Below are 13,291 nucleotides of genomic sequence, written 5' to 3'. Positions count from 1 at the left end.
CAAGCAGCTTGGACAACTGAAAACACAGTAACTGTTTTTCCATGAGGATACAAAGACCTGGGGTAACGGCTACTCTTCTCCCCCCGTCCTTCAAGGTACATCCCATGAGGTGCATAGAGTTAACAGTGCTCACACGCTAAGGGGAAGTGGGTCCATCCCGTGAGAGGATAGAAGGGGGAAGAAATACGAGATATTGGCTTAGCGTCCTCACAGACTCATACCCAAAATACGGAGGAAGTCTTCATACAGCTTATCACTTCTGAGCCTGGCCACTTGGTTCTGGCTGATCATCACAGCTGCCTTCCATCCCCTGGGACCTCTGCTGCCCTGAGGTCTTTACCTGTGGGTCGACCCACACCTTCACTCCTGAAGGGTCTGGACTCTGAGCTGCCCATTCTGAGTTGGGCCGCAGTTCCCACTGGCTTTAATTCCATGGCCATGCTCATTGGTGCTGAGTGGAGGCTCTCCTTCCTTCATGGCACATGCGCCCTTTCTCATCCTCCTGGTGAGTCCCCATCCATGTACACTTGGTCTCCAGTCACTGGGCAGCAGGGTCCCTCCTGTGCCTATGGATTCAGAGGTGGGAGGAGCCCCGGTACTAACAGCCCTCCCCAGCAATGGGGGAGGCCCACACTGAGCGCAGTCTTTGTGACCTGGCTATCCTAGGGGTTGGGAAGGGGAGTCTCAAGAGTACATAGTTTACATTGAGAGAATGGTAGGCACATGGAGACCCTTCTGGGTGTCTTTACCCAAAGTGTTCAACCTTCATGCCCAGACATGTGCCCACTCTTTTATTGAGGTGTTTCTATTTAAAAAATTGCCTTACAAGAGTTTCATCTGGGAGCTGGGGATGTGGCTCAGTGGTTAGGAGTACTCCCTGCTCTTCCCGAGGCCGGGATGTTCAGATACCAGAACTCACCCCTGGCAGCTCACATCTACCTCGCATCCAGCTCCAGGGGATCTAACACCCTCTTCTGGCTTGGCCGGCAGACACCTTTGGTGGCTGAGCCATCTTCTTGGCCCCCAACCTTCTGGAGTTTTTTTAATTCTTCCATCTCTACCCTCAGCGTGCTTGGCTTGTTCAGGCTTGACCGTGAGGCTTCTGCTAGGTGTCATGGTTGTGAAGGATGGGAGGCTTCAGACTCAGAAAACTAACTAGAGTGGTGGGTGTCTCCATGGAAGCCTGTGGGGGAAGAAGCTGTGGGAGGAGGTGCGCTCTCCTGGGCCAGGGGGTGCTCAGGGCAGTTTCGTGAGATAAGCTTGCCATGGGAGCTTGAGGAATCTGATTTTATTAATAAAATCAAACCTGAGGCCAATTATTGGGGTGAATGCTGGAAGGTCAGAGAGACAGAACAGGCCACAGCCAACCTCACCTTGCCAGTTCCTCAGCTGATCCTGTTTCCTCAGACTGGAAGCCTCTCAGTCCTCATCCAGAGTGGATCTCAGCTGAACTGCTTCTCGTGAATGCTTAACCAGCCAAATGTTTAACCAGGCCAAAAGCTTCTAGTTTCTGGTCCTCACGCCTTATATACTTTTCTGCTTTCTACCACCACTCCCTGGGATTAAAGGCTCGCATTCTGGGATTAAAGGCGTGAGTGACCGTGCTTGGCTGTATCCTTGAACACATGGATTTCTGCCTCTGGAGTGCTAGGATTAAAGGCGTGAGTGCCACCATTTTCTAGCCTCTGTATCTAGTGGCTGTTCTGTTCTCTGACCCCAGGTAAATTTATTAGGGTACACAATATTTTGGGGAACATAATACCACCACACACCAGGAGACACCTGATGGTGACATCTAGCCTGCACCTGTGCACACGCTTACCTTTGAGCAATCGTGCACAGACCGAGACCCCCCCCCCCCATGGACTGTAGTGTTGTGTCTCACCCAGGGCAGACCTCGGAGCAAGGGTGACTCTTGGGGAGACTTTGGAGGGAGTAGAGAGTCTTGGAAATGTTGGTGCGGGGGGCGGGCGGGAAGTTGGGGTGTTCCAGGCATGAGGCACGGCTTGCTTCAAGGCGGTCCTGGCGTCCTGAGCAAGGAATTCCTTGGGAATGGGTGGCTGGCTGTGGCCCACGGATTCGCTAGGATGTGAGGCAGTGAGTGAGGGCTGAGGGAAGGGCCTCGAAGGGCCATATAAGCTCCACTAGCCCCGGGCATCTGGCCCTGTTTCCACAGGTACCCCATGGTGGTCACACAAACCCTCTGTGCTCCGTATCTCTGTCCTCTTGGACTGTGAACTCGCTCTAGTGACCTGTGTGTGACCTCAGGTGGAGGTGACAATGTGCATTTAAACAATGGGAGAGGGGCCATAAGCAGAGAAAAAATGCCAAGCCAGACATGGGTATGGTACAGTCATCGGGGGGTCCATCCCTCCAAGGTGTCCTTGGTTTCTTGAATTCCCCCGCCCTTTTTTTTTTCCCCGAAGTGTGTGTGTGTGTGTGGGGGGCGGAGATGCTGAGTTATGAACACATTATTTGGAAGAAGCCCCCGGGATAGAATTTCCTCGTTTCCCCCGCTGATGTTTCCCCGTCTCTCCCTTCAGGCTTCCTGCTATTTAAAGACTTCTGTTTGAACGAGATCGATGAAGCCGTGCCTCAGGTGAAGTTTTATGAAGAGGTAAGGCTCAGCCCTCTCGTGCAATTCTCTTCCAAAGTGTGTTCAGCCAGGCATTGGGAAAAACCCAAAGATCGTAAACACCTCACGGAATTCAGATGTTCATCGAAATAACTTCGTGGCGGCAGATGTGTTAGCAGCGCTGACCCTGCCCACAAGCCAGAGCTGATGTACATATGGCTCAGGCTCTAGAGCAGAGGTTCTCAACCTGTGGGTTGTGACGCTTTGGGAGGGGGGCGGTCCAGCGACCCTTTCACAGGGGTCACATACCAGATATCCTGCCTATCGGATATTTACATTACAGCTCCTAACAGGAGCACATTTACAGTGAAGAAGTAGCAACAACAATAATTTTATGGTGGTGGTGGTGGGGGTCACCACGACATGAGGAACTGCATTAAGGGTCGCAGCGTCAGGAAGGTTGAGAACTGCTGCTCCAGAGGTTTTGGAGTATGAGTGAGAAAGAGTGTAGCTGACTACAGGCTCCAGAGTCCTTCGGAGGTCACAGGCAGCACCTGGCTTTTTGGGCCATCTATAGATGTTGGTTGTGTCCATGAGAGCTGAGGCTGGGTGCTGCTGGCTTTGAAAGGGAGCCTGCCGCCTGAGGTTTCCCGGCCATCTTGGAGGGCTAGAGCGGGGACTTTGTGGGGCTGGGGCTCCCAGGCAGACGTCTGCTTTCCCCAAGACATTGGGTGACGCTTGAGATTGCAGGGGCCGAAAGAGTTAGTGCAGAAGTTTCTGGAAGGTCCATTGAACTCCAACTTAGCCTTACGGGGGTTAGAGAATGCAGACCTCCTGGGAGCCAAGCGAGAAGGCGAGGGACACCCTGGTGGGAGTGATCTGTCCAACCGCTAAGGTACAGCCACTCCTTTTGGGGGGAACTGGGGAACTGGGAATTCAGCTGGGGAGCTCCCCACTGGCCAGAGAGATGCTTCAGGGACAGAAAGAAAGGAGAGGTTTCAGGGTTTCAACTAAAACCACGTGAGCTGGGAAGGACCCCGTCCCTCAAGACGTATGCCAAACACCGAAGCCAAGGAGGGTAGAATGTCACCAGGCTGAGCGCTCCTTGTTCTCTAGAATAAAGACCATCCCTGAGCTCCACGGAAGGCCACACTCAGGAAGGGATCAAACCCAGGTGCCCTAGACGTGGCTCACTGTGCCGTGAGGTACCCAGCCCCCTCTACCTGCCCAGCAGGGCACAGGGAGAGCCTGTCCTTGATGGATGCAGGAAAACAAATGAGAAGACTTTCATTGTTGGGTAAACAGCACGGAAGGAGCCTGGAAGCAAGGTCACAGGACACAAAGGCAGGGTGGATGAATGCACGGATCATCAAATCCACAAATCAAATAGTGGAGTAATTGGCAAATACTTTAAATAACTGCGGTAGAAGCCAGGGTGGGGTGGAAGTGGGTGGGTGGGGGGTTGTTGGCACAGGGCTGTGATCCCACACTCAGAAGGCAGAGGAGGTAGGGTCCCAACTCCATCCTGCCCCTTCCTGGACTCACACACGAAAGTCTGCCTGCAGCCATGCCCTCCAGGTGCTGTGAGATGTGAGACAAATCACGTGGCCGTCTCCAGTGTGTAAGACGCCAAGCTCCCTGCACTCAAGGGACTGACCTCATGGGGACTTAAGACTGAGGTCCAGCGAGCTGGGTGGTCATTCCTGCCCGATTCTCAGGACACCTGTCATGACACAGACCATCTTAGAGGAGAGAACATAACAGCGGAGGGTCAGTTCCTAAGATTGTTTCGCCCCCACTTATTCAACCATATTCACTGAGCACCAGCCTCGTGTCTCTGGCCTTGTGCCGTGACCAACGGACAGAGTCCTGGCTGTCTCTGAGCTTACGCTCTGGGAGAGAAAGCCAACAGCCGACTGACCAAGTGTCCCCAGGCAGAAGAACTCCTCGGGTGGCTCAGCCAGACTCAGTGTGGTGCATTGTGGTTGGCGGCCACTGGACATGGATGGTCTCAAGGTCATCTCAGCAAGGTGGCATTTAAACAAGATCGTGGATGGCAAGAAGACCAGCCTCGTGGAGGTGGAGTCAGGAGAGAACAGGAGGCCACACGGTGGCTACCATGGTGGGGGGAGCTTGGCATGTGAGGAACTGACATGGAGAAGGGCAGCGTGGAAGTGGGGGGATGGACAGGGCAGGGCAGGCGAGTGAAACCACAGACGCCGCAGTGACAGATTCTAGTGTGGAAAAGCGTACAGCAGGCATGTTGGGTGTGCTGATCTGGGGCCTCTGCCATGTGTTGGATGCTCTTCATCCTGACTCAGTTTATCTCAGGTCTTTGTCACCTGGCATGAGAGAGTTGTTAAAATCTCCCACTCCCCTTGTGGAAGGTCTTTTTGATTTCTGTTGTCACTTTCCCTGTATGTTGTAGCTCTGTGGTCAGGCTCACACATAATGTCACTGTATGAGGTGCCCCGTCCTCATCCAAGCCCTCTTTTGTCCTAAACTGGCTTCTTTCACCCTGTGCCGTGGCCACAGCCACACCGTCTCCTTGTGGTCCTGGGGAGGTCCCTTTCAGGCTTGCCTATACAACATTTCTCCGTATGTACAAGACTCCTGCTGTTCATCCTCGTCTACTCTCCAGGGAGTGATTTTTAGATATCATATTCATTTTGCAGAGTTTGCTGAAATTCTTCAGCCTATACATTTACATCTCTAACCCAATCTGAAGCGATTGGGATGATTATTTCTTAGAGTACACCCTCTCCTCTCTTCCTGGACTCTGGTCATAGTTTCATGATTGATGGATACTGTTGGCCTCAACACACTGCTCAGTTTTTCTTTCTCTTCTAGAAATTGGATAATGTCTTTGGTCTGTCTTCAAATCCACACGCCCCTTTTCTTAGCTTCAACAGCCTGCTCTCCCATCCATCCGCTGAACGTTTTTGTTCAGCTTCCAGAATTGCACTTCTGGAAATTCCAGTTGATTATTTTTTTAATAGTTGCCATTCTGTCTTCATTTCTGTTGCTGTGATAAAATACCCGGATGAGAAAGTTAGGGAAGGAAGGCATTATTCTGCTTCAAATCCTGGGTCACCATTTGTCACCGAAGTCAAGGCAGGAGCTTGAAGCAGGTCACAGCACAGTTAAGAGTAGAAAGCCCCTCGGGCTGTTCCTTGCTGGCTTGCTCTGGGCTAACTTTCTCCTCTCAGACAGTTCAGGACCCTCCTTCCCTACCCAGGGAACAGTGCCACCCACGATGGACTGGGCCTTCTCAAGTCAATTAACAATCGAGACAATGGTCCATAGATTTGCCCAGAGGCCACCTGCGGTCGAAAATCCCAGCATTCCTGTCTTCCTAGGTGATTCTAGGCCGTAGCAAGTGGATGCTAAGACAAAGAAGCACAGCTGTTCCCCTCTGCTGCCTCCCATCTCCCCCTGCATCACACAGCTGTTCTGTTACATCTAACTGTGATCACGGATGTGTGGTCCTCGCCCCGAGCATTCCAGCCCTGATCTTGCTGGATCTCGCGGCTGACCTGCTGCTTCCTGTGTGGGTCCGTCTCCTCCACAGGTGAACAACAGAAGCACATACAGAGCGGTGTGGCTGACAATCAAAGATGCCCCAAACTCCCGAAAGGGTGCGGGTTGTTCAGCGCCAGCAGACGCCGAACCTGGCTCTCCCACACCCCTGTGCGATGTGCCACCACTGAGTCGTGGTCAGCTCCTCAGCCTTTGTGGGCCACGGAGGTTGGCTGTGCCCAGATGCCCGCATGTCATCACATACCCAGCAAGTTTGAGAGAATATCTGTGTGGAGTTCAGAGCCCGCCTTTGCGGCTCTCCATCTCCAGGATGCCCTTCTCTCTTAGCTTCTGTTTGCGGTCTCTTCTCCATTATCCGTGTCTGTCAGGCCGCTCTCCAGTGCTTCCTCGAATTGACAGTCGTGCTCTCAGGGGGACCATTCCGCTCTCAGCTACCTGACGGGGTTTGTGATGGATTTTGAATGAAGCACCAGTGTGAGGGGCTGATGGACTAGAAGACATGAGGGTGCGGCATGGAGGCAAAGGGTGGAGTCAGTGATGACCCTCACGGTCACCAGGGTGGGACATGGCGGCGGTGATCCGTCGTAAGTGGAGACAGGGCTCCTTCAGATGAACCCAAATGGAGATGCGGCGTAGACACTGAGCAGGAAAGGTCGCAAGTGCGGTTGTTGTTGCTGCTCTCTGTGGGTCTGATAGCTTTCCCTAAGGTGTGCGTGGCTCGTGACAAAAGCCTTCCAGAGCGCCCAGTGTTCTGAAGCCAGTGGGAGAGGGAGAGGAATGGAGGCAAGGCCCCGGAGATGCAGAACTCCGATGCCAGAGAGGAGGAGATGGGACACGGCCGTGGCCTGGGCAGTGACATGCTCAGCCGTGTGTGTGTGTGTGTGCGCCCAAGCAGAGAGTGACTGCATGCATGATAGGGGCATGCTGTCACCCCTGGTGGTGCTTCTCCTCAGCACGGAGACACCTCTACATGATCCCACTCTCTTAAGTGCCTGGTCAGCCCTCCCGCCAGAATCAGAGGTAGCGTTACTAAATCAAGAATCCCTGTGGCCAGCGGAGCCACGGCTGATGGCCTGCTTTTTAATTAGTGAGCCTTCTGAAAGCAAGCGAGATGTGAGTTTCGGTGCTGGCCCCATACTCTGTCTGGTGTTCACATAGGGCTAATCAGATTCGGAGCACAGACACAGTGCTGTGCCCCATGTGTTCACAACGCCAGGAGTGCCTGTGTAGCTGCAGGAGACAAATCATAGAAACTTCCAGGGAATGAGTATGTATTGGTAGAGTATGAACAAGCTCTATCTCAGAGCTGAAGCACAGCCAGGCTGGAAGATCTGTGCTTTGGAGAGAACTGGCCGGGCACATGGCCCCTGGCTTCTGTGCTGTGGGATAACTGTGGCCACGGTAGTCTTTATTTCCATATTAAAATGCTCAGGGTCCATTTGTGTTTCTAGCTGGGCCTGATTTGGTGGCCTCATTATCCTCTCGTGCTAGGTCATCATTTCAGGGGAATCACTGCCTCGGTCATCTGTCTTATCTCTCGTGGGGAAGGGTTGCTGGCCGGGTCAGTCATGGTTCTAAATAAAGCTGGTTTCTAGGAAGCTGAAAGCTAATGTTGACAACCTCCGGAAATCTAGATAAAAGAATACGAGAAACTGGACAACGAAGAGGAACGACTGCGCCGGAGCCGGCAGATGTACGACGCCTACATCATGAGGGAGCTCCTGTCCTGCACACACGTGAGTGTCCCACCCCACTCCCCAGACAGCGCCGTGTGTGTGTGTGTGTGTGTGGGGGGGGTCACACTGCCCGCGTTTCCAGAAGGGAGCACGGCTGTATGGCTGCACTCCTGGGATGGGGTCCAGGTCTTCTTTTCTCCCATAACTGTTGGTTTCTGACTCGGTGTCTCCTGCTGCACATACGCTTGCTCTATTTCCTGAAGCCGGTGCTGGCTCCTCCAGAAGCTGATGCTGTGAGAGGGCTCGTTTGGATCATTGAAGAAAACTCTCTGTTCTAGACTTGACGAAGGAAGTGAGGATTTATTCTCATGCTTGGCCTCATTATTATTTGACAGGGTCTCTCTGCGTAGCCCAGGCTGAACTTCAGCTCCTGATCCTTTTACCTCAGCGTCCTAAGTGCTAAGACTACAAGCACACACTGCTACACCTAGTCAAGGATGATGTTGGATGATGGTGATACTGATGATGATGGTGATGATGATGATGATAATGTGATGATGATGATGATGGTGATGATGCGATGATGATGATGATGGTGGTGGTGGTGGTGGTAATGATGTGATGATGATGATGGTGGTGGTGATGATGGTGATGATGATGATGATGATGATGATGATGATGGTGATGATGATGTGATGATGATGATGGTGGTGGTGATGATGGTGATGATGATGATGATGATGACGACGATGGTGATGATGATAATGTGATGATGATGATGATGGTGATGATGCGATGATGATGATGATGATGATGATGGTGATGGTGATGATGTGATGATGATGATGATGATGGTGATGATGATGATGATGGTGATGATGACGACGATGATGGTGATGATGATAATGATGATATTATGATGATGGTGATGATGATGATGATGGTGATGGTGTGATGTGATGTGATGTGATGATGATGTGGTGATTAGTGTTGCTGTATTGTTTGGGAATCTAGAATTGAACCAAGGGCCTTATGCTTGATAGGCAAATACCACTGAGCCATTTGCCTAGTCTTGCTTTATTAGTTTTAATTTAGCTGTACCTTAACAATTAGGTGAACCAGAATTTAATTAATATAAATCTTCAGTGATGTCTTGGGATTAATAAGGACTATAATTATTATGCTAATTTTATTCATAAATAGTTAAGTCAATTTTATTCATGAATAGTTAAGTAATGGTTGAAATTATTGTCTTCCTTAGAAGTCAAATAAACAATCTAATTGGGATAAACTAGATTCTTAGGAACTCACTTCATTAGAAGTGGACCAGGCATCAATGTAGAAATTTCCATGTGGATGCCTCTGTCCCAATGAGGGACATTTTATAAAGGACACACAGTCTTCACCTACTCCATCCAGGGCCATGGTCACTAGCCACATAGGCTATTTGAGTTTATTTAAAGCAATTAAAGTTACATGAGGTCGCTTCCGGGCTCCCTGTCAGTCCTGTCTCAAGTGTCCTGGAGCTTCGTGTGGCCAGAGGCAACACAAAGGCACAACAACATTGTACTGCGGCCGGAAGGTTGAGTGGATGGTCCCGTCATGCCTTAGCACGTAGGGTATGGTTACAGTTCTCAGTGACGTGAGTGGCTGTGCACAAGCTGGCCCCTCTCAGTGCTTCTATTGCTTCACTGAGCTGTGCAGAGGGAATTGGAGCTGGGCAGATGCTCACCGCTTCGTGCCCTGGTGCCTTGGCTGAGCCCTAGAGGATGCATGTGCTCCATGGAAGCTGTGTGATCTGGGTTTTCCTCAGCTGAGCTATTGGGGTGGGGAGAGCTTTGGAAGAGTGGGTGTTATTCAAATGACTTGTGGTGATTATCCTCCAGATTAAGTGAGATTTATGTTCAAGAGTTAGAATGAGGCTCTGAGAACCGTCCACACGCCATGAGTGGCATGCCGCTTGACTGCCTCTATCCTGAACACTACAGAGATATAAATGACCAGACTCAGAAAGCTGGCCTCTCCGATGACAGGCCTGTGTGTGTGTGCTTGCGGCTGCTTAGGGTGAAAGGCTTCTCCCCGAAAGCCTTGTCCAGTGTAGGTTTTCTGTCGAGGTGGCCATGGTAGTGAGGGCAGTCTCAGATGGGTAGCATACTTTCACGATTCTATGAACTGTAAGAAATGTAGGCATCCCATTAATCAGTGATAAACAATCTGAATAAAGCAGACTACCGTTGAAAGGTTTCTGGAAGATCGACTTTGTAACCCGCATGGAAGTTCCACTCTGTCTGCCCCAGCTGCCCTCTGCTGGGGCAGCAGTGAGACCTCCTGGACCCAGAGCCAGCTGCCACTGTGGCCTGGCTTTGTAATGCTTGTACTGAATTCCTACATGCATGCTCCTGCATCCGTTTCCTCCGACACAGCTGACAGCTTACCTCTACAGAACTGTCGTCGAGGAAGGAAGAGGTTACGTAGTCAGGCAGTGGTGGGATTCCTTACACTCTGTTGCCATGGGAACCTTGACCTACTGAGGGTTCTATTCTGGGCACCTAAAGAAGGATTCTGGATACCCAGAAGACAGTATGTGCTTGGACTGCCTGCAGAGAGCCCACAGGTTACTCTTACAGGATTGCTGTGTCAAGCCATCTGTTGAAATGTGTGATCTTTAGATAAGCCACCTCCTTATTAAAAACATGCTGTCTTTCTTTCTTCCTTCCTTCCTTTCCTTTTTTTTTTTAAAGACTTTCTCCAAGCAAGCTGTGGAACATGTCCAGAGCCATCTCTCCAAGAAACAGGTGACCGCTACCCTTTTTCAGGTAAGATGGTTTCAAAACAAACGTCTCTGGCCCACCTCCCACGCAGACCTGATAACGTCTCCTAGGCTAGCAGAAGTGATGCCGTGGCGGTCTGCTCAGAGCGCCTGGGTTCTCTTGCCGCATCCTGCTGCCTTGCCGACAGGCTTCGCAGATGTTCCCGGGAAGGGGCTGATGCAGCCTTCCTGTAACTGTATGTTCTGGGAATCCATTGAGCTAAGACAGGACCGAGTCTTCCTCCTGTTTGGCGTTTGGTGTCTATGAAGAACAGGGTGATATGGCTTCTGGTGATTATCCACCGGATTAAGTGAGATTTATGTTTCGAGAGTTAGAAGCCATGCTCCGAGAACCCTCGGGGTCCCATGTCACTCGACGGCTTCTACCCTGAACACTATAAAGATTTAACATGAGACTTGGAAAGCTGGCTTCTCCACTGACAGGCCTGTATGTGTTTGCTGCCGTCCGGGCCGAACAACATCTCTCCCAAGAGCCTTTTCCAGCATGGGTTTTCTGTAGAGGTGGCGGTGGTTGTGAGGGCAGTCGGAGTCTCAGGTAGTGTGTGTTCATGTTTGTGTGAGTGATGGAGAACTGAAGGAACCTCATTAATCATTAGTTTTCAAAAGTGAAGTGAATGAATTCCTCCTTTATTGCATTACCAGGTTCTTTACAGTGAGATACACTGGCAAAGCCCAGGCTAGCCCCTGGACCCTCTACCTCCCCAGGGCCATTACAGGTGCATGTGACTATACCCACTGGTTTGGAACTCGGTGTCTTAGAACGTTACAAACTTCTGCAAAACAAAGTCAATAATTCTCAGATTCAGAGCACCTGTCTAATGGCATATCGGGCATGGCTTACCCCCTTGAAGTGAGGTGGACCTGTCTGCACAGCCTGGAATGTTCCCAGAGTGAAGGGTCAGAGCCCATGTCCCTGACAACACCGACAAACTAGGCTTGGCTACTGGTCATTAATAAGAAATATAGCTGAGCCCAGTTAATAGTGAGACACAGAGGAAGGGAAGTTCTGAAGCAGGGTCAATGGGGAGAAGGACCAAGAGATCCACCCTTCCCCCTAAGTCCATCATCTGGGTCCCAACATGAGGATGAGTTTTAGGTAGAGGGCTGTATGCATAGCTGAGCAGACCTGGTCACACTCTGGCATTGTCCTGTCTATTAACTTTGTCCAGGCTGTAGTGTCTCCTGCAAGGTGTTCCAATGAGTTCACAGAACCACATAACATTCCCTCCTCTGGCTGGCACCATGTTTCAGCCTCTCCCTCCCTTGAGCAGAGATTCCTGGGGGAATTCTAGTTCTCCGGCACCTTGTTTCATCGTCTGGTGGCTGACAGGAGGGGACACAAGTGTCTTTTTAGATGGTCATCATCCCTGCCGGGCCAATTACAGGAGGAGCCCATGCTCCAGCTCCGGACGGCTGCAGCTTCTGAACCCATTTTGCTCGTCAGTGAAAGGGACCCTTGGAGGTTTGGTGGAGTAGGTACACACAGGATGCTTTCCAAGGGGCCTGCCCTTCTCAACATCCCTCAAATGAAAGCTGTGCTTAGATATCTTACAGTCAGTGTGGTGCTAATGTCTGCATTGACATCTCCATGGTATTTGTAGTGTGAGAACTTTGGCTTTCAGCTGATTTTCACAGACAGCCCATAGCGAGTCACGTGTGACATTGCTGAACTGTGCCATCAACTGCATGGCATGTAGATAGCCCATAGCGAGTCACGTCTGACATTGCTGGACTGTATGGTATATTGCTTGTCATGTGTCTCTTGAGGTTCCCACAAGGGAGATGAAATACAGCATTAAGTAAGATTTATCTTCAAGAACCAAGTGACTGCTTGCAGTAAAGAGTTTTACTTAACGTTTAGCCAGTTGGGATACTGTGTCCAAGATCAGGAGTAGAGCCCACCCCCCCCCACCCCCCGGAGTCCAGCTACCCTCTAGACTACCTCTTCTCATGGTGGGTGGCTTGAGGCCAGAGAGATGGGGGATGTGGCACAAGACTTGTTCTTTCATAACTATCCTCTCATGAGAACTGACCAAAGTCCCAGGAGAACTGTATTAATCCCTTCTGAGCACCTCAGTGCCCTGTCCACCTCCTGCCTGGAGATGGAGAGGGGCCTGGCTGGAGATGGAGAGGGGCCTGGCTGGAGATGATGGAGAGGGGCCTGGCTGGCCAGTGACTAAAAGGTGCTAGGCCCTGTGCTCTGCCGGCGACATTCTTAAATTTCATTTATTTGGTTGTCATTTATTAGATGCAACGGTCCTCTCTTATAGACTGAGGTTAACTGAGGACCCTAGAGGGGATGTGTGCCCTCACCCCACCCCCCACCCCCACCCTCACTGACCACTGGGCTTTGTCTCCCCTCACCCGTGTGCCTGGGTGTGGGGGGGGTTCTGTAAAACGCCTGAAGAAAGCCGCCTCAGGATAGAAGGGTTTGTTGGGGCTCACAGCCCTCGGGGACGCAGCTCTCATGGTGGGGAAGGGGTGGTGGCGTGAGTCCGCAGTCAGGAAGATGCCCGCTCATGGGATGCAAGGTGGCTCTCCCTTCACAGACGTGCCGAGAGATCTGTCTCCATGGTGATTCTGGATCCTGGCGGGCTGGCAATCAGCAGCTATCAGCACAGGTTTGGTTTGTTAAAATGCGGCCAGATGGTGGTAGAGTTGTCCTAGAGA

The 13,291-nt window shown here is 51.2% G+C and overlaps 1 protein-coding gene across 1 annotated transcript in view; it reads left to right on the top strand.

The window, feature by feature from the left end:
• The window catches only part of Grk3 (G protein-coupled receptor kinase 3), a 96,970-nt gene that overhangs the window by 37,832 nt on the left and 45,847 nt on the right, over window positions 1-13,291 (top strand). The window contains exons 3-5 of the mRNA XM_052754992.1: window positions 2,544-2,617; window positions 7,750-7,851; window positions 10,533-10,607. Coding sequence (XP_052610952.1) covers window positions 2,544-2,617; window positions 7,750-7,851; window positions 10,533-10,607 — 251 coding nt within the window. The remainder of the gene's footprint in view (window positions 1-2,543; window positions 2,618-7,749; window positions 7,852-10,532; window positions 10,608-13,291) is intronic.

Source organism: Peromyscus californicus, unplaced genomic scaffold, assembly GCF_007827085.1.
Source record: "Peromyscus californicus insignis strain IS unplaced genomic scaffold, ASM782708v3 Scaffold_2__1_contigs__length_46816999, whole genome shotgun sequence".
NCBI classification, from domain to species: Eukaryota; Metazoa; Chordata; class Mammalia; order Rodentia; family Cricetidae; genus Peromyscus; species Peromyscus californicus.
The sequence above is the reverse complement of the archived record's forward strand: the minus strand, read 5'-3'. Positions and strand labels throughout refer to the sequence as shown.